Consider the following 22,257-nt stretch of genomic DNA (forward strand, 5'->3'; position numbering starts at 1 on the left):
ATTTTATTTTTAGGGACCACATCACATTTGAAGTCACTTTGAGGGGTCTATATGATAGAAAATACCCAAAAGTGACACCATTCTAAAAACTGCACCCCTCAAGGTGCTCAAAACCATATTCAAGAAGTTTATTAACCCTTCAGTTGCTTCACAGGAATTTTTTGAATGTTTAAAAAAAAAAATGAACATTTAACTTTTTTCCACAAAAAAAATTGCTTCAGGTCCAATTTTTTTTATTTTACCAAGGGTAACATGAGAAATTGGACAGCAAAAGTTATTGTGCAATTTGTTCCGAGTATGCTAATGTGTGGAGGGAAACCACTGTTTCAGTGCATGGCGGAGCTCGGAAGGGAACGCGCGCCGTTTGACTTTTTCAACGCAAAATTGGCTGGAATTGAGATCGGGCGCCATGTCACGTTTGAAGAGCCCCTGATATGCCTAAACTGTGGCAACCCCCCACAAGTGACCCCATTTTGGAAACTAGACCCCCCCCCCCAAGGAACTTATCTAGACGTGTGGTGAGAACTTTGAACCCCCAAGGGCTTCACAGAAGTTAATAACGTACAGCCGTACTATTAAAAAAATCATATTTTTTTCCACAAAAATGATCTTTTCACCCCCAATTATTATTGTCCCAAGGGAAACAGGACCCCAAAAGTTATCGTGCAATTTGTCTTGAGTACACTGATACCCCTATATGTGTGGGTAAACCACTATTTGGGCGCATAGCAGAGCTCGGAAGGGAAGCAGCGCCATTTGACTTTTTTGGCTGGAATTGAGATCGGATGCCATGTTGCATTTGGGGAGCCCCTGATGTGCCTAAGCAGTGGAAATCCCCCACAAATTACCCCATTTTGGAAACTAGACCCCCCAAGGAACTTATCTAGATGTGTGGTGAGAACTTTGGACCCCCATGGGCTTCACAAAAGTTTACAACCTTTTATTCCCCAGTTTTTTATTTTTTATTTTTCCAGGGTTAATAGGAGAAATTGGACCACAAAAGTTGTCCAATTTGTCCTGAGTACGCTGATATCCCATAAGTGGGAGAAAACTACTGTATGGGCACACGTCGGGGCTCGGAAGGGAAGTAGTGACGTTTTGGAATGCAGACTTTGATGGAATGGTCTGCGAGTGTAGAGCCATACAAATAAAAAAAATTATTTTTTTCCACAAAAATGATATTTCTCTAGCAACCTTCCACGACCGCATAGGAGGTCGTCTCCACGCCCTAATGGGGGACAGGAAGTACAAAGAGGCTAAAAGGTCCCTCCCACCTCCCTCTCACCAATGTCTTTCCTGTCCTCCATGGGGCATGGAGAGGTTAGAGGTATGCTGCATGTTCGGCTGCTGCAGTGTACCTGATGGATCTCAAAAGCCAGGCAGTGGTGGTTGGTGGCTCTGCCTTCCCTCCTCCGTGCTGCTCCCGTCTTACTTGGAATTCGGGACCTTCCTGGCCCACCTGCGCTCCCTTGGGGGTAAAGCGGGTCAGTGATCCCCGACCGGAGGCCTCCCGCAGCTCTCCGGTCTCTCCTCATCCTGCAAGCGTGGCTGTTGGCGTCCACCCTGGAGCGCAGGTGACTTCTGGTCCGGCTTATGGCGGCCTCCGGATAGCTGACAGCGTGCAGAGCACGCCAGAAATGACTGTTCCTGCTCCGGACCCTGGGAGGAGGAGGGGAAAAAATGAAACCAGCCCTGAGAGCGGGTGTAACCCTTTTACAAACCCGCCCGAAGACGCCGACAGGTAAGACAAGAAATCCCCTGTCAGCATGGATAGTTCTTCCTGCACTGCATGTGCAGAGCCCAGCGCTTCCCCAGCCACAAGTGAGTGTCTATTGGGGTGGGTCCTAGTGGTGCTGTTCTGGGATAGGGGTCTAAATTCTCAAAATACTTCTATCCTCTCTTGTAGGGAGACAGGTCCTCCCATAAAGGCACCAATACCACCAAAAAATCCATTAATTGCGCCATATGTAACAAAACTCCCCTCAGCATGGGGGAAAAAATTGTCAGGCATGCACAGACGGAGTGGCAGGGCACAGTGGAAAGCATTGGCGCTTTGCAGCATGAGTGAATGACATCTGCAAGGAGTTTGTATGTTCTCCCTGTGCTCTGGTGGGCGCCACCTATCCTCTAAAGACATCTCACCTCCTCCACCTGCGGGCTCACCTCCCTCAAAAAAAAAAAAAAAAAAAAGAGCGAGTCGGACTCTTAGTCGGAGCACTCATACGAATCATGCTCTGAAGGATGAGAGGAATCGAGAGCCCCTAAAACCTCTGAAGCCAGAAGATATCTCTTTTTCTTCGGAGTATGTGGAGGAGCTGGTTAGTGCAGTTCATGCACCATGGGACTAGAGGACGAACCAGTCCCACAGTCGGCACAGGATAAGATGTGTGGAGGGAGCCAAACGGGCAGGTCTCCCAGCCAGTCCTCGCCAGGTCGCAACCACTAAGCAGCTTGAGGCTGGCCATAGGTCCAAAATGGATAAGGTCTTCCAGGAATGCGAGTACCCGGGAACTATTCCGCTCCATCAGAATAGGTTCCTTCTGGAGGGTGATGCATACAAATGGCACATTCCGAAAGTGGATATTCAAGAGTCATAAAAAACAAAAAAAAAAAAAAAAAAAAGAGTTCTTCCATTTGATGATGCATCCCAGCGTAAGGATCCGATGGACCGTAAAATAGCCTCAGAAGGGTCTGGGAGACCCCTGCCTTAACATCAGGAATTGCTTCCACGTACGTTTCTAGATCCCTCTTCCAATGGATAGAGGAGCTAGAAAATCATATTTCTCAGGGGACCTCAAGGGGTGAGCTTCTTGACTCCCTTCCCATACTACAGAGGACTGCAGGCTTACGGACGCATCTATGGAGATAATCCGTACCTCTGCCAGATCCTTAGTACAATCTAATTCTGCCAGGCAAACCCTCTGACTTAAAACATGAAGCAGGGATATTGCCTCCAGGGTTAAGCTCTGTTCCATTCCTTTCAAAGGTGAACAGGTCTTTGGCCCAGCTCTGGATGAAATCCCTGAAAGGGCCACAGATAGAAAGAAAGCGCTTCCTGAGCAAAAGAACCCTTGGAAGGGGGTTTTTTCGAGCCCCCCCCCCCCCCAGAACCAATCATCCCAGCCAAAAGGGAAGGGATGGAGCTATACTAAGGGGAGAGGCAGGAACATCCTGGCCCCCAGCAAGGGGAAGGCTTTCAAAATTTTTCCACTCTTGGTAGTTAATCTCCAACAGCCCTGGGTCCTCAGAGTAATCAGGGACGGCCTTCTTCTAGAATTCGAATCCTCCTCCCTCGGAGTCTAAGAGTCACCTCCCTACCATTCTGGGAGGCTTTGGCAACGCCAAAGTCCGGCATTCATCTCCTCCTGCAATCGAGCACCATATCTCAGTTCCCTGTGGGTGAGCAGGGAAAGGGTCATTATTCCAGGCTATTTCTTGTAAAGAAGCCCACAGGAGAGACGAGGATAATAATAAACTTAAAGGACCTCAACTGGCACATCGCATACCGCAGATTCAAAATGGAGTCAGTAAAGACGGCCATTCCCTTGATAGGCCCTCATTCCTTCATGGCAACCATAGACCTGAAGGATGGCTATTTTCACATTCCTATACATCCAGCTCACAGGAAATATCTAAGGTTTGCGGTCTGTCAGGGTCCAGAGATCAGGCACTACCAGTACAAAATGATTCCCTTTGGGATACCCTCTGCCACACGAGTATATTCAAAAATTATGGCGGAAGCTGTGTCCCACATCCGAGGGCAGGGTATATGCATTGTACCTTACCAGGACAATCTATTGATGATAGGAACCTCCTACCAGACTCTGGGAAAATCAGATGGCTCAAACCCTGGATGTTCTCGAATCTCTGGGGTGGATCCCAAATATAAAAAATCACAGATCCAACCCTTTCAGGAAATAAGGTTTTTGAGAGTCCTCTTAGACTCAAGAAAACAGATGTCCTTCCTTCCGGAGGATCAGCAAGTGACTATAATATCAAAGATCTCGAGTTTCAGAAAGCAGAGGTCCCCGACCCTCCGGTCAGCTATGTCAGTACTAGGGTCGAAGACGTCCTGCAGCCAGTCGGTGCCCGGGGTGCAGGCCAATTCCAGAATCCTCCAGTCCCATATCTTGGGAAATTGGAACAGAGATCACAATTGCCTAAACAGGAGAGTCTTGACCCCAGGGAAAGTAAAAGCTTCACTGGTTTGGTAGATGGACCACAAAAATCTGCGTAGAGGCATCAGCTGGTCCCATGTCCCCTTAGTCACAGTAACATCAGATGCCAGCAAAAAAGGCTGGGGAGCTGTGGTATCCCAGCTGCCATTCCAGGGGTTATGGAGTCAAGAAGTGAGTATGAGATCTTCCAATTTCATGTAGCTGAAAGCAGTGGAAGAGGCTCTCCTGGCTGCAAGACACCTGGTTCAGGGTTATCATTTCAGGGTTTGATCCAGCAACATGACAACAGTGGCACACCTCAAACACCAGGGTGGCACGAAGTTCAACAGCCTAAAAAATCTTTCAGGACGAATAGTTTCCTGAGCCGAAAGGCATCTCCTTTCGCTAACAGCAGTTCACCTAAAAGGGGACCTCCTCTCTTTAGGCAGACTTCCTGAGCAGAAGATGTATCCAGCAATGCTCAAGTAGGAAACTACTTCTCCCCGAGCCCTAGGTACAGATCACTGGGGGGTAGATGCCTTCGCTCACAGGTGGGAATTCCATTTGGCGCATGTCTTTTTCCCAATTCCAATCCTTGCCGCAACCCTGAGAAAGATCCGAGAAGATCGAACCCCGACCATCTTGGTGGCGCCGCTGTGGCCGAAGAGGAGCTGGGTTTCCTTAATTACAGAACTCCAGGTAGATGGACCGTTCCTCTTATCATTGGAGGACGACCTCCTCCTGCAGGGCCCCCTACACCACCCAAACCTTCAGGGAATGGAGATAGCGGCTTGGTTACTGAAGCCCAGATCCTGAGGGCCAAGGGTCTATCGGAGGTGGTAGTTGAGACCCTTCAGAAATCAATGAAGCCAGTCACCAATACCATATACAACAAAGTATGGAAGAGATTTTCATCATGGTGTCTGCCGAAGCCTCCTGACCCATCGTATCCAGGATTTCTCACGGAAGGGGCTCGGGTTAGGCCTAAAACCTAGCACCCTGAAGGTACAAGTCTCGGCCTTAAGCTCCATGTTCGACTGTGACTTAGCCAGCCACCAGGGGATAAGAAGGTTCATGACATCAGCCACTAGGCTACATCCGAAAAAACAAATTGTCATTCTTCCATTGGGTTTAAATGTGGTGCTTAAGGGGCTCACTCAATCCCCCTTTTGAGCCCCTATCATCTTATACTTCTCAGCTCCTCTCCTGTAAAGCGGCCTTCCTTTTAAGCAACAACCTCAGTGAGGCGCATAGGAGAGCTCCAGGCTCTTTCAATTACAGAGCCCTACCTAACCATTAGGGATGATTCCCTAGTTCTCTCCCTTGATCCATCTTTCTCCCGAAGGAGGCCATCTCTGAAGCATATCTAGCACAGAACATCACACCCCTTACGAGAATCAAGGCTCATTCAACGCCGTCTACTTCTGCCTCATGGGCTGAGAGGGCAGGTGCATCCTCCGAGCAGATCTGCAGGGCTGCAACTTGGTCCTTGTTACATACCTTTATTAAACACTATAGGTTGAACCTTGTGCCCAACAGGGATTTAGCCTTTGGCCGAAAAATTCTTCAGGCCATTGCCTCCCCCCCCCCCCCCCCCCCCGAACGCAGTATAGGTTGGTATGCCTCCTATGCGGTCGTGGAAGGTTGCTAGAGAAAATAGAATTAGACTCACCGGTAATTCGGTTTCCAGAAACCTTCCACGACAGCACTATTTCCCTCCCTGTATTCTTGGACAAATTCTGAGAATCTTAAGGTAACCGCTGCTACGGAGTTCAGTTATAAGTCACTGGTGAGAGGGAGGTGGGAGGGACCTTTTAACCTCTTTGTACTTCCTGTCCCCCATTAGGGCGTGGAGATGACCTCCTATGCTGTCGTGGAAGGTTTCTAGAAACCGAATTACTGGTAAGTCTAATTCTATTTTTAGCCCCTAGTTTTTTATTTTCCCAAGGGTAACAGGAGAAATTGGACCCCAAACGTTGTTGTCCAATTTGTCCTGAGTACGCTGGTACCCCATATGTAGGGGTAAACCACTGTTTGGGCGCATGGCAGAGCTTGGAAGGGAAGGAGCTTTTTCAGTGCAGAATTGGCTGAAATTGAGATTAGATGCCATGTTGTGTTTGGAGATCCCCTGATGTGCCCAAACATTGGAAACCCCCCAATTCTAACTCCAGCCCTAACCCCAACACAACCCTACCCTAGCCCTAACCGGAAAATGGAAATAAATACATTTTTTTTTTAAATTTTATTATTTTTCCCTAACTAAGGGGGTGATAAAGGGGGGTTTGATTTACTATTTATAGCGGGTTTTTATGTTTGGCAGCTGTCACACTCTAAAAGACGCTTTTTATTGTAAAAATAGTTTTTGCATCACCACATTTTGAGAGCTATAATTTTTCCATATTTTGACCCACCGAGTCATGTGAAGTCTTATTTTTTGCGGGACGAGTTGACGTTTTTATTATTACTATTTTCAGGCACGTGACATTTTTTGATCGCTTTTTATTCCGATTTTTGGGATGCAGAATGAACAAAAACCAGCATTTCGTGAATTTCTTTTGGGGGGTGCGTTTACACCATTCTGCGTGTGGTAAAATTGATAAAGCGGTTTTATTCTTCGGGTCAGTACGAATACAGCGGTACCTCATTTATGTCTTTTATGTTTTGTCGCATTTATACAATAAAGCCAATTTTATATAAAAAATAATTATTTTTGCATCGCTTTATTCTGCGAGCTATAACTTTTTTTTTTAATTTTTTTGCTGATGACGCTGTATGGCGGCTCGTTTTTTTGGGGGACAAGATGACGTTTTCAGCGGTACCATGTTTATTCATATCCGTCTTTTTGATCGCAAGTTATTGCACTTTTTGTTCGGCGGTATGATGATAAAGCATTGTTTTTTGCTTTTTTTTGAAGGGGTTTACTAAAGGGGTTAACTAGTGGGACAGTTTTATAGGGTGGATTGTTACGGACGCAGCGATACTAAATATGTGTACTTTTATTGCTGTGGGGTTTTTTTGTTTTGTTTTTTTATTTAGAAAAAAAAAAGAATTTATTAGGGAATTTTTTTTTAATTTATTAATTTTTTTAAAATAATTTTTACAAGTGTTTTTGTATTTTTGTATTTTTTTTACTTTATTATATTGTCCCTGGGGGATATCGCTGATCTGACAGTTTGGACAGCACTCTGTCAGATCAGCGATCTGACAGGCGCTGCTGCAGGCTTCCTCATGCCCGCTCTCTGCAAGCACTGAGGAAGCCGCCTCCCTGCAGGACCCTGAAGGCCCCCGCGGCCATGTTGGTTACGGGGGCCTGTAGGGAGGAGGACCCTCGGAGTGACGCCGTACATCGCGTCGCACCGGGGGTCTCAGGGAAGCGCGCAGGGTGCCCCCCTCCCTGCGCGATTATTCCCTGTGCCCCGGTACACTGCAATCATGTTTGATCGCAGTGTGCTAGGGGTTAATGTGCCGGGGGCGGTCCGTGACATGGACGGAATAGTACATCCAATGTAGGAGTATTCCTCCTCCCATCAATGGTATCTTAGTATATTCAAATCATCATATTACACAGCACTGGGTACTTACAATTGCTCACTTTGCCTTTCTACCAAGCTTATTCTCTTGTTTTCCATTAGGTCTATGACATCACATGATTAAAAACTGACTAGCTGAATCCTTCTAAGCTTCTCTCTAGAAACAGGAGGTAAATTTTCCCTGTATGAGTACTGAGTCACTGCAAAAGTCCCTGTTGGGGAGGAGGAGGAGGAAGCAGCAGGGACAGAAGTTGAAGAGAGGAATGATATATGCAGGGACAATAGACTTCCTGATTCTACATAGAGCAGAGAGAAGAGGAGAATTAGCTGTGTCAAAACTTGGCAAAATGAGCAATTGTAAGTATACAGTGCTATATAATATGATGACTGCAATATAGTAAGAGGATAAAACCTTTGATGGGAAGAGTGCTTCTTTAAACAGTATTTTGAGCTAGTTCCAGTCATTGTTGGAGGCAGATGCTGTCTGTGAATGAAGCCGGTTCAGCTCGTGAGCCCACTGGATAAATCTGCACTCACAATAGGATGTACCACTATGTCCCATGTTGCCAAGGGGATAAATGGAAGATATCTTCAGAAAAGGATCTATTGTTTAAATTAGGTCTTTGTGTTGCATGTATTTTTTTTTTTAAATGGCAATGTGTTTGTTTTTTTATATGTCTCCATCTGAATTTAACATAAAACAACTCATAGGAAGAGGGAGCAGGTGAGCTGTAACATTGCCTATTGTGATTGGTGGAGCCTGTTACAAGCTGTGTGTAGGTAACGCTATTACCTGTCAGTGCAATTCTGCCTCTGATGGTGAGCCTGCTGTAGACTCTTCCTGAAATGAAAGGAATCACAAGTCTAAAAAAAAGAAGCCCCATTGTCCAGTGTGAGACTTGTAAGATTACGATTTTTTTTTTTTTTTTTTAATGAGGATTGTAATTTGAATTTTTTTTTTCTTCATTAAATATGAAGGGGGTGGGTAGAGTGTTGATATACTCACAGCTGTTCGCTCCAGTGTCCAGCTCCGCTCTGCTCCTCTTCTCAGTGATGTCACTGCTCTGCAGACTCTCTGGGCCACAGTGCGCTCTGCATGTCCCGCAAATCTCTTTTACAATTTAAGTCTGTAGAGTGTCAGAACGAGGCTCCATAGACGTACATTGTAAAAACTACTCTTGGCTTATGTACAGAGTGACCCGGAGAGCGTGAAGAGCGGTGACGTGGCTGAGAAGAGGAGCAGAACCGTGCTGGATCCTGTAAAGAGCGACAGTAGGCGAGTATATGCTGTGAGGTAGCGCTGTCTTTCAGTTAGGGGATACTTGCTCAGCAGCCACAAAATCAGATCCGGCACAGGTTTCCATAAAATCATAACAGTCCATGCGGTTTATTCAGCAGCATAAACCCATAATAGCAACATAAAGTTCACTTAACAGCATAGCGTCCATGACAGAGTTTCCCTCAGTAAACCCTGTGGTCACACAGGGTGTGCAATGTCCAGCACACAGGCTCTCTTAGTCTCACAGTTATAACCCCTCAGGATTACCTGACGGCTGCTTCTCCAGACTGCAGACATTCATTCCCTCTCCTGGGAACTCTCAGGTGCTGGCAGCCATTACACACAGCCACTTCACATGCTGTTAGCCAGGCAGCCCCATCTCAGCGGGACCTTCCACACTGGACCAACCGGGTCCCAGCATTCACCACATGTGACCTACCCTGGCCACCATATATGGTCCGTAGCCACGCCCACTGGATCACATGGCTATGACCTCATCACAGGTCCTTCACACTCTCATACACACTCTACCATAGTGTTCTAAACACACCCCCTGGGTGGGTTGGTAGGTAACTGAGTCCGCCTGTTTCCTTAGTTACCTGGAGACTTCTCCCTGACACATTGAAACAACACCTCAGCAATATCATTGCTGATCAACACACACACATAAGTCTCCATCTCAAGGCCACCCTCCTAGAGATACATAACGGTTCTTCAGGATTCTGCCACTCATCCGCTCTCTTGGGACATCCACACAGCGCCCCCTAGCGGACACAGTGGTCACTACACCACAATGCACACATACATACTACACACCATACACACATGTAATGAAAGTTTTTCTTGGGAGGGCTTCTTTAAATATACGTAACGTATAAACCTGATTTAGGTCATTTTCTGATTGTAGCTTGCCTTTAACATGTAAACATATATGTTACAGATGTGTGTGACATAAGAAAGGTTTTTTGATTCCAAAATATCGCTGGTCCAGGCAGCTCTACTTCTGACTTGGGGTCAACACAGTAGAGGGCTCCCATTGCTGTATGTGAAGGAGACCGGCTGACTGACTCATTTGAATAGCTAAGCCAGCACCATTCTTTGTCTGTGCTGTGGCGGAGGAAGGGGGGGGTGGCTCGTCTTTCGAAATGAACCAGTCAGTCACCCTTGATCATTATCGGGAAGCGCCAAACCCTAGCCAAAAGTCTAGTTTACGGGATCGGTGCTGACAGTCGGCACTGATTGGATGGCGTCAGATGTGTAGGGGCGCACCCCCGGCAGATCTGTCAGGAGTGGGTGCAAATTTTTCTTACCTTGAGTTTCGCCAGTTACAGGATTGTTAGCGCAGAGAAGACTCATGAAGAGGAATCTTATTGATTCGTAGCAATCGTGTTTGTGACATTGTTTTGTCAGTCTGTTGGTTCCACAGCTGTGTGCCATGCCAGTATGCTCTTGTAAAAGATGATTCTACTAAAGTATTAATGTGCAATATATCTGCATGATGTAGCTGAAAAGCCACTTCCCAAAATTAATTTTAATAATTTGTTATTTACTTATATTACAAACAGACAGGTGGGAGAACCCCAACTTTTACTGTTCTCCTGTACACAGATGGACACCCAAGTTGCTTGTTTCCCTATGTTCCAGCATTGATGCATAGGCAAGTGCTGCACATTGCTATATATCTCCTGGAGGCAATACTTCTGAGGCAGATGTGTCCACATTAGTCGCATGATGGCTCAGCCCTTATTTTTCTCTGGTATTCATTCATTATCCGACAAGAAAGAAACCGTTATGTCTCCGTATGTTCTGGGAGGCGCAGAGTACAGGCTGCAGCTCTATGGGTTTCCTATACAGCTCCTTATGGAGAGCCTTAACCCTTATTAATGGTTACTGGGTCTCTATTATCTACGGTCACCAGTTGTGACATAATCGGAGCTTTTAAGGAAGATCACTCACTTGTCACAAATACGTAATTTTTTTTACTGGTGTAAATGCGGCTGCTCTCCTGAATCTGGGGTCATTTTTCTTTTGTTTCTTCACGTCTCAATTTGAGACTTTTTTTCCCTGCATTAGTCTATTTACTGATTTGGGCGTGGTCTTCAGGAAGACTCCAATGGAATATTTTAGAGCCACACCCACATGGCTAACAAGGCTAGATTTATATGCAGGGAAGAGGCGGCCAGATCTCAAAAATGGAAAGGAGCAGGGAAAAAATAAAACTAGCCAGAGTCGGGAGACCAGCGGCATTTACACCAGGTTAAACAAACAACATATTTATGGTAAGTGATGGGTCTTCTTTAATTGCTAGGGGAACATGGACAGTGGCTGTCCCAATCAAGTCCTATTCTTCGATAGCAATGACGTCGCTCCAGAGTTTGTGCTAGGAGCAGGATGTCTTCTGCAGCCTACTGAAAGCTTGTGAGAGGGTGATGGGCAAATCCATAAATTTATAAAGAGGTTGTCCGCTACTTTATCATTGATGACCTATCCCTAGGATAGGTCGTCAGTGTTTGATAGGCAGAGGTGTCTTACCCCCTCCCCTCCAATCAGCTGGAAATGATCAGCTACAGAACTGCACAGCACAAGTCAGTCAACTCTATAGTGGCCACGCTTATAAAGTAACTAGCTGAAGAGACCGGCGCTGCCCGGGCAAAGTAACTAACTATGGTTAGTTATAACAAATTATAATTAAAAAAAAAAATATATATATATATATATATATATATATAAGCTGTGTATAGCCCCGCCCATGCCGCATAGCCACATTCACTATAATATCCCACATCATCCCGTCAGCCAGAGCCACCGGACTACTACCCCTAATATCTCATATCGTCCCGTCAGCCAGAGCTACCGGACTACTACCCCTAATATCTCATATCGTCCCGTCAGCCAGAGCTACCGGACTACTACCCCTAATATCTCATATCGTCCCGTCAGCCAGAGCCACCGGACTACTACCCCTAATATCCCACATCATCCTGTCAGCCAGAGCCACCAGACCACTAATATCCCACATCATCCCGTCAGCCATAGCCACCGGACAACTATCCCTAATATCCCACATTATCCCATCACAGCCGCTGGACTACTACCCCTAATATCCCACATCATTCCGTCAGCCAGAGCCACCGGACTACTACCCCTAATATCCCACATCGTCCCATCAGCCAGAGCCACCGGACTACTAATATCCCACACCATCCCGTCAAAGCCACCAGACTACTACCCCTAATATCCTACATCATCCCATTAGCCTGGGGTCAGAACCAGAGTGCTGAGTAGAATGGCCCTAACTTCCATACCAGGGATCCCTTTAATAGAAGCCTTCGGATGAGAATCAGAGTGCTGAGGGATTTACCCTAACTTCCATACCGGAGATCCCTTTAAGAGAGGCCTGGGGTCTGTACCAAAGCGCAGGGTGGATTTGCCCTCACTTCCGTACCGGGGATCCCTTTAAGAGGGGTCTAGGGTCAGAATTAGAGCGCAGAGTGGATTTGCCCTGACTTCCATACAGGAGATCCCTTTAAGAGAGCTTGGGGTCAGTACCAGAGCATTTGAAGGCAATTGCCCTGACTTCCATATCGGGGATCCCTTTAAGAGAGCCTGGTGTCAGAAACAGAATGCTGAGTTGAATTGCCCTAACTTCCTTTCGGGGATCCCTTTAAGAGAGGCCTGGGGTTAGAACCAAAGCGCTGGATGGATTTGCCCTGACTTCCATACCAATGATCCCTTTAATAGAGGCCTGGGGTCAGAATCAGAGCACTGAGGGATTTGCCCTGACTTCCATAACGGAAATCCCTTTAAGAAGGAAGATGTGCCTATTGGATGGAGGATGTGTGATGTGTATATGGGCACGGGAGGGGGGATTCATTTCTGTTGTGCTCTCTGCTCCTTTCTGGGGGTTAGACAATGGCTGGGAGCTTATTTTCCCAGGGATGCTAGATTTCTCTCACCATGTCAGTGTCTGCTGAGGTGTTTTCTGGAGTGGGAAAACTTTTGCTCATAGCAACCAATCACAGCTCAGCTTCTTTTAAACAGCTTTGGTGAAATGAAAGATGCTTCGTGATTGGTTGGTGATACACACATACTCATTTTTATATATAGCGGTAAAGCTGAGTGTAGAGCCCCGCCACTCCAAATAGCCACATTCACTATAAAATCCCACATCATCCCGTCAGAGCTATCGGACTACTACCCCTAATATCCCACATCGTCCCGTCACCCAGAGCCACCGGACTACTACCCCTAATATCCCATATCATCCTGTCAAAGCCACCTGACTTCTACCCCTAATATCCCACATCATCCCGTCAGTCAGAGCCATGGGACAACTACCACTAATATCCCACATCATCGCGTCACAGCCGCCGGACTACTACCCCTAATATCCCGCATCATCCCGTTAGCCCGGGATCAGAACCAGAGCGCTGAGTGGAACGGTCCTAACTTCCATACCAGGGATCCCTTTAAGAGAGGCTTGGCGTCAGAACCAGAGCGCTGAGTGGATTTGCCCTGACTTCCATACCAATGATCCCTTTTATAGAAGCCTGGGGTGAGAATCAGAGCGCTGAGGGATTTTTCCTAACTTCCATTCCGGAGATCACTTTAAGAAAGCCTGGGATCAGAACCTGAGCGCTGGATGGATTTGCCCTGACTTGCATGCCAATGATCCCTTTATTAGAACCCTGGGGTCAGAATCAGAGCGCTAAGAGATTTGCCCTAACTTCCGTACAGGAGATCCCTTTAAGAGAGCCTGGGGTCAGTACCAGAGCATTTGAAGGCAATTGCCCTGACTGCCATACCGGAGATCCCTTTAAGAAAGGCCTGGGGTCAGTACCAAAACACTGAGTGGATTTGCCCAACTTGCATACCAATGATCTCTTTAAGAGACCCTGGGGTCAAAAACACAGAGCTGAGTGGAACTGTCCTAACTTCCATACCGGGGATCCCTTTAAGGCTAGTTTCACACTAGCGTTTTTGAGCGCAGCGACGGCCTACATGCGCCTTTTTGACGGTGCGCCGATGCAACCAAACGCATACTGCGCACGGCCTGCGCCCCCAGTGATAAAGATAGGGGACGCAGGGCGCATGCAGCGTCATGCGTCGGTAGGCGGAGCTACCGGCGGAGGCACGGCAGGGGGCGGGGCTTAGCGGCGGCCGTGCGCAGGCCGTCGCTGTGCTCAAAAACGCTAGTGTGAAACTAGCCTGAGAGGTCTGGGGTCAGAACCAAAGCGCTGGATGGATTTGCCCTGACTTCTATACTAGAGATCCCTTTAAGAGGGAAGATGTTCCCATGGGATGGAGTATGTGTGATGTGTATATGGGCACGGGAGGGGGGGATTCATTTCTATCATGTGCTCTGTGCTCCTTTCTGGGGGGCAGACAATGGCTGGGAGCTTATGTTCCCAGGGATGCTATATTTCTCCCACCATGTCAGTGTCTGCTGAGGTGTTGTCAAGTGGGAAAACTTGCTCATGGCAACCAATCACAGCTCAGCTTCTTTTAACCAGCTCTGGTGAAATGAGAGATGCTTAGTGATTGGTTGCAAGGAAAACTGCTGCTCATAGCAACCAATCATAGCTCAGCCTCTGTTGAACAGCTCTGGTGAAATGAAAGATGCTTCGTGATTGGTTGGTGATACACACATACATACATACATACATACATACATACATTTATATATATATAGAGATAATAGCCTGGACCCCGCCCCCTTTGCACCGTATCAGAGGTTTCTGGATGACTCCCCCCCCCCCCCCTAGCACCGTAGTGGAGGTCCCCGGGCACCCCCTTGAATCGTAGTGGAGGTTCCCTGGCGCCCCCCCTTGCACCGTAGCGGAGGTCATGTCCGTGTCTGCTGAGGTGTTGTCATTGGGAAAACTTGCTCATGGCAACCAATTACAGCTCAGCTTCTTTTAACCAGCTCTGGTGAAATGAGAGATGCTTAGTGATTGGTTGCAAGGAAAGCTGCTGCTCACAGCAACCAATCATAGCTCAGCCTCTGTTGAACAGCTCTGGTGAAATGAAAGATGCTTCGTGATTGGTTGGTGATACATACATACATACTGTACATACATTTATATACAGAGCTAATAGCCTGGACCCCCCCCCCCTTTGCACCGTATCATATCAGAGGTTTCTGGACGACCCCCCTAGCACCGTAGCGGAGGTCCCCGGGCGCCCCCTTGAATCGTAGTGGAGGTTCCCTGGTGCCTCCCCTTGCACCGTAGCGGAGGTCCCTGGCGCCCCCCCTTGCACCGTAGCGGAGGTCCCCAGGTGCCCCCTTTGCACCGTAGCGGAGGTCCCCAGGTGCCCCCTTTGCACCGTAGCGGAGGTCCCCAGGTGCCCCCTTTGCATCGTAGCGGAGGTCCCCAGGTGCCCCCTTTGCATCGTAGCGGAGGTCCCCGGGCGCCCTCCCCTTGCACCGTAGCGAAGGTCCCCTGACGTCCCCCCTTGCACCGTAGAAATTACCCCTATAGACCTTCAAACAGTTGATACTGGTACTCAGCGAACAGACTGCGAGCCACTGGTTGGAGACCCATGCCCTGCATGTAAAGAACATGCCTACAGCTGTGAACATTTGTTTTTCTTATTGTGAAGCAGACAACAAATAGGACAAAATAATTGAAAATGTCAGTGTGCATAACTATTCCCCCCCACCCCCCCTTAAAGTGAGTACTTTGTAGAGCCTCTTTTGCGACAATAACAGCTACAAGTCGCTTCAGATAAGTCTTTATGCGCTTTCCACATCTTACCACTGGGATTTTACCCGTTCCTCAAGGCAAAACTGCTCCAGCTGCTTCAAGTTAGATGGTTTCCTCTGGTGAACAGTAATCTTCAAGTCTGACCACAAATTCTCATTTGGATTAAGATTTGGACTTTGACTAGGCCACTCCAAAACATTTTACACGTTTCCCCTTAAACCACTCGAGTGTTTCTTTAGCAGTATGTTTTGGGTAATTGTCTTGTTGGAAGGTGAACCTCCGTCCCAGTCTCAAATCACTGACAGACTAAAACAGTTTTTTCTCAAGAATATCCCAGTATTTCACACCATCTATCGTCCCCTCAACTTTGACCATTTTCCTTTCCCACTACCGAAACACATCCCCAAAACACGATGTTGTCACCACCATGTTTCACTGTGGAGATGTGTTCTTGGGGTGATTAGCTGTGTTGGTTTGGCGCCAGACAGTGTTTACCTTGGTAGCCAAAAAAATTCAATTTTGGTCCCATTTGACAAAAGCACCTTCCTCCATGCACTTGCGGAGTCTCCCACATGTCTTTTAGCAAAGTCAAAGCGAGCCTTATTATTTTTGTGTTCATGTAAACTCTTTTTTCTGCCCACTCTTCCATAAAGGCCACCTTTATGGAGTATATGGCTTATTGTGTCCGTATAGACAGATACTCCAGTCTTTGCTTGGGAACTCTGTTGCTCCTTCAGGGTTACCTTTGGTCTGTGTGCTCCCTCTCTCCTTGTCCGGGCTGAGAGTTTTGGTAGGCTGCCATCACTTGGCAGGTTTGCTGTGGTACCATGTTCTTTGGTTAGTGGTGCCTCTCGCCTAATGGTGTTGCAGCCTCTGTTGCCTTTCAGAAAAGGTAACGTATATACTGACATATATGTGACACTTAGGACGTCCTCCTGTGTGTAATCTGCCACTAAGCATGTGACTTATGAAGGTAGTTGCTTGCACCAGACATTTTTTGGGGCTTCGTAGCAAAAGGGGTGAATACAGTGCCTTGCGAAAGTATTCGTCCCCCTGGAACTTTTCAACCTTTTGCCAAATATCATGCTTCAAACATAAAGATACCAAATGTAAATGTTTGTGAAGAATCAACAAGTGGAACACAATTGTGAAGTTGAACGAAATGTATTGGTTATTTTGATTTTTTGTGGAAATTCAAAAACTGACAAGTGGGGCGTGCAATATTATTCATCCTCTTTACTTTCAGTGCAGCAAACTCACTCCAGAAGTTCATTGTGGATCTCTGAATGATCCAATATTGTCCTAAATGACTAATGATAAATATAATCCACCTGTGTGTAATCAAGTCTCCGTATAAATGCACCTGCTCTGTGATAGTCTCAGGGTTCTGTTTGAAGCACAGAGAGCGTCATGAAGACCAAGGAACACAACAGGCAGGTCTGTGATACTGTTGTGGAGAAGTTTAAAGTCGAATTTGGATACAAAATGATTTCCAAAACTTTAAACATCCCAAGGAGCACTGTGCAAGCGATCATATTGAAATGGAAGGAGTATCATACCACTGCAAATCTACCAAGACCCGGCCGTCCCTCTAAACTTTGTTCTCAAACAAGGAGAAGACTGATCAGAGATGCAGCCAAGAGGCCCATGATCACTCTGGATGAACTGCAGAGATCTACAGCTGAGGTGGGACAGTCTGTCCATAGGACAACAATCAGTCATACACTGCACAAATCTGGCCTTTATGGAAGAGTGGCAAGAAGAGACATTTCTCAAAGATATCTGTAAAAAGTGTTGTTTAAAGTTTGCAACAAGCCACCTGGGATACACACCTAACATGTGGAAGAAGATGCTCTGGTCAGATGAGACCAAAATCATACGTTTTGGCAACAATGCCAAACGATATGTTTGGCGAAAAGGCAACACAGCTCATCACCCTGAACACACCATCCCCACTGTCAAGCACGGTAGTGGCAGCATCATGGTTTGGGCCTGCTTTTCTTCAGCAGGGACAGGGAAGATGGTTAACCCCTTAACGACCGCCGATACGCCTTTTAACGGCGGTAGTTAATGGTAATAAAACCACAGCGCCGTTAATTCACGGCGCTGTGATTTAAGTGAATAGCGCCCCCCAGTGTCGGATTTTCTCCGGGGTCTCGGCTGCCAGGGGTAGCCGAGACCCCAGAGAACATGAATCGGTCGGTTTTTACCGAACCCCGCTTTTGCGATCGCCGTTATTAACCCTATAACGGCGACCGCAAAAAAAAAAAAGCCGCAATTTTACATTTAATTTCTCTCTCCTCTGATGTGATCGCACCTCAGAGGAGAGAGAAATAGGGTCCCCGATCCCCCCCTGGTACCTCTCCGTGGCCCTCTGTCCCCTCCCGGTGGTCCCATGTCCCGCCGGCATCCTCCGATGGGCGCCGCCATCTTGAAAATGGCGGGCGCATTCTCAGTGTGCCCGCGGGAATCTGCCGGCTCCGGCTGGCAGATTCCATTCATTATTTTGATCACTATGATAAACGATCATAGTGATCAAAATAAAAAAAATAGTACATAACCCCCCCCTGTTTATCACTCCCTTATATAGGCCAATATAATGAAATAAAGAAAATATTTTTTTTTTTCAGTTTTCCGTTAGGGTTAGGGCTAGGGTTAGGGTTAGGGTTGGGCTTGGGCTAGGGTTAGGGTTGGGCTAGGGTTGGGCTAGGGTTAGGGCTCGGGTCACGGCTAGGGTTAGAATTAGGGTTAGGGCAAACTAGGATTAGGGTTAGAATTAGGATTAGGGATTAGGGTTGGGATTAGGGTTAGGGGTGTGTTGGGGTTAGGGTTGGAGCAAGAACTGAGGGGTTTCCACTATTTACCAACTTTGGGGGTCTAAAAATTGGGGTCTAAAAAATCACTTTTGTGGAAATAAAAAAGACTTTATTTTCACGGCTCTGCGTTTATAAACTTTTGTGAAGCACTTGGGGGTTCAAAGTGCTCACCACACATCTAGATAAGTTCCTTAGGGGGTCTAATTTTCAAAATGGGGTCACTTGTGGGGGGTTTCCACTGTTTAGGCCCATCAGGGGCTCTGCAAGCGCATCAGGGACCATTCCATCAAAGTCTGCATTCCAAAATGGCACTCCTTCCCTTCCGAGCTCTCCCATGCGCCCAAACAGTGGTTCCCCCCATATATGGGGTATCGGCGTACTCAGGACAAATCACATAACAACTGTGCGGGTATGATTTCTCCTGTTACCCTTGTAAAAAATAAAAATTTGGGGGCGAAAAGATCATTTTTGTGGAAAAAAATAGATTTCTTATTTTCACGGCTCTACGTTATAAACTTCTGTGAAGCCCTTGGGGGTTCAAAGTGCTCACCACACATCTAGATAAGTTCCTTAATGGGTCTAGTTTCCAAAATGGGGTCACTTGTTGGAGGTTTCCACTGTTTAGGCACATTAAGGGCTCTCCGAACGCAACATGGCATCCGATCTCAATTCCAGCCAATTCTGCGTTGAAAAAGTCAAACGGCACTCCATCCCTTGCGAGCTCTGCCGTGTGCTGAAAAAGTGGTTTACCCCCACATATGGGGTATCGGCGTATTCAGGAGAAATTGTACAACAAATTTTGTGGTTTGATTTTCTCTTTTAACTCTTGTGAAAATAAAAAAAATTGGTTCTGAAGTAAATTTTTTGCAAAAAAAAGTTAAATGTTAATTTTTTCCTTCCACATTGCTTTAGTTCCTGTGAAGCACTTAAAGGGTTAATAAACTTCTTGAATGTGGTTTTGAGCATCTTGAGGGGTCTAGTGTTTAGAATGGTGCCACTTTTGGGTATTTTCTGTCGTGTACACACCTCAAAATGACTTTAAATATGATGTGGTCCCTAAAAAATGGTTTTGTAAATTCTATTGTAAAAATGAGAAATCGCTGGTCAACTTTTAACCCTTAACTTCCTAACAAAAAAAAAATTTGCTTCCAAAATTGTGCTGATGTAAAGTAGACATGTGGGAAATGTTATTTATTAAGAAATTTGTGTGACACATCTTTCTGATTTAAGGGCATAAAAATTTAAAGTTTTAAAATTGCATAATTTTCAAAATTTTCGCCATATTTCCGTTTTTTTTCATAAATAAACACAAGACTTATCGAAGAAATTTTACCACTAACATGAAGTACAATATGTCACGAAAAAACAATCTTAGAATCAGCGGGATCCATTAAGGCTAAGTGCACACGTACGGAACTCTCGCGGAAGTTACACAGTGTTTGACGAGTGTGACCAACTTTTTACTATTGAGGCCGCCTATGCAGCATCAGTAGTAAAAGATAAAATGTAAAAAAAAAAAAAAAAATGGTGTTATTCTTACCTTCCGATGTCCCGCGCATCCGTTCCCAGTAATCCTTTGCGAAAATGCCCGCGATGACGTCCGTTCTCGCTTGATCGCGATGTCTCGCGGTCATTCGCAATGACGTCGCGCGAATGACCGCGAGACTTCGCGATCCCGGGAGAACGGACGTCATCGCGGGCATTTTCGCAAAGGACTACTGGGAACGAGAGCGTGAAGAGAAGCGGGAAGGCTGCGCAGGACGTCGGAGGGTGAGAATAACAATATTTTTTATTTTTAAATTCTATTTTTTACAGGGATATGGTACCCAAAGCCCGGAGGACAGTCTCCTCTCCTCAGGACCGTGGGTACCATCCGCAATTGTTCTGCTTACTTTCCGCATGGTGTGCACATCCACATGCGGGAAGTAAGCGGAACAATGCATTCCTATGGGTGCGGGATCGCCGCGATTCCGCAAATTAATGATCATGCTGCGGTTTTTACCGCGAAGCGATTCCGCCGCAGTAAAAACCGCAGCATTAGCACAGCATTGCGGAATCCCATAGGAATGCATGGGATGCTTATTTTTCGCGTTTTCGTGGCAAAATCACGCGGTTAAAACCGCCACGGAAACGCGAAAAAAAACGCCATGTGTGAACTCAGCCTAAAGCGTTCCAGAGTTATAACCTCATAAAGGGACAGTGGTCAGAATTGTAAAAATTGGCCTGGTCATTAAGCTGCAAACTGGCTCTGTCGCTAAGGGGTTAAATTGATGGGAAGAAGGATGGTGCCAAATACAGGACCATTCTTGAAGAAAACCTGTTGGAGTCTGCAAAAGACCTGAGACTGGGACGGAGATTTGTCTTCCAACAAGACAATGATCCCAAACATAAAGCAAAATCTACAATGGAATGGTTCACAAATAAACATATCCAGGTGTTAGAATGGCCAAATCAAAGTCTAGACCTGAATCCAATAGAGAATCTGTGGGAAGAGCTGAAAACTGCTGTTCACAAACAATCTCCATCTAACCTCACTGAGCTCGAGCTGTTTGCCAAGGAAGAATGGGCAAGAATTTCAGTCTCTCAATGTACAAAACTGATAGAGACAAACCCCAAGCGACAGCAGCTGAAATCACAGCAAAAGGTGGCGCAACAAAGTATTAAGTTAAAGGGGCCGAATAATATTGCACGCCTCACTTTCAGTTTTTGAATTTCCACAAAAATGTAAAATAACCAATAAATTTCGTTCAACTTCACAATTGTGATTCTTCACCAAAAATTTACATTTGGTATCTTTATGTTTTGAAGCATGATACGTGGGAAAAGGTTGAAAAGTTCCAGGGGGCCGAATACTTTCGCAAGGCACTGTACATACGCACGTGCCAATTTTTACTTATTTGATCCCATAGATTTAATTCATGTCTATATTTTTCTCACGTCACCAACTTAGACTATTTAGTATTGATGCACCATACACAAATTGGATTACAACAATATTTAAACCTCAGCTATAATGTAACAAAAATAGGTAAAAAGTCCAGGGGGTGAATACTTTCGCAAGCACCAACTCCAGCTCTGATAGTGGACAATATCTGAGTGGGCTCATTCAGGATCTTTCTGTATTGCCATGAGCTTACAGGAAACACGTCTGCATGCCTTCATATAAGATCACCCTAGTTACCCTTCATTTATGTGTATGGAAAGCGTCTTCGGACCTTCATTGGATGAAATGTCTTGTGTGATGGTGGTTTAGCCCTGCTTCATCTTTCCCTGTTCTTGCAGCATTTTTTCGGGTGCTTGCCGTTCACAAATAGGGCTTTTCTGGTTAGATGCTGCTGGGAGAAATCCGCTGGGCGTTTTGCTTTTGTAGTGCATGTGGTTCCCGCCGTGTGACAGCCTTGTTATTTACATGCCTGTGCTTTTCTCTAGGATGGCAGCACTCTGTGAAGAGTAGAGGGCTCCTGTGTGTAATGCCATCTAGTCGCCTGCCAGTGCAAGCACAAATCCGGCTCTATTCCAATGAGCCCAAGGAGGGAAGTGGTGGACCAAGTGAGGCCAGTGCCACACGCTCAACAGATAAATCCACAGCAGGTAACAATGTTTTGTCTGGTTTTCTACTATACTTTGTAAAGAGAAAATGGCTATGTTTACAGTCACCTTTTAGTGATGACCGTGTTATTAAAAAACAATTTGAAAAAAAACCTTTTCACCCTATTCCTTTGTTTTCACATGATGAAGTTAAAGAAGCATTTTTTTTTACTTAAGTTT

General features: G+C 46.2%; 1 protein-coding gene across 3 annotated transcripts in view; it reads left to right on the top strand.

The window, feature by feature from the left end:
• Window positions 1-22,257, top strand: part of SLC30A9 (solute carrier family 30 member 9) — a 191,409-nt gene that overhangs the window by 16,898 nt on the left and 152,254 nt on the right. For all 3 annotated transcript variants that reach the window (XM_073583422.1, XM_073583421.1, XM_073583423.1), the window contains exon 2: window positions 21,919-22,080. In XM_073583422.1, coding sequence (XP_073439523.1) covers window positions 21,919-22,080 — 162 coding nt within the window. The remainder of the gene's footprint in view (window positions 1-21,918; window positions 22,081-22,257) is intronic.

Source organism: Dendrobates tinctorius, unplaced genomic scaffold (assembly GCF_039654945.1).
Source record: "Dendrobates tinctorius isolate UK_male_01 unplaced genomic scaffold, ASM3965494v1 ptg000079l, whole genome shotgun sequence".
Lineage (NCBI taxonomy): Eukaryota > Metazoa > Chordata > Amphibia > Anura > Dendrobatidae > Dendrobates > Dendrobates tinctorius.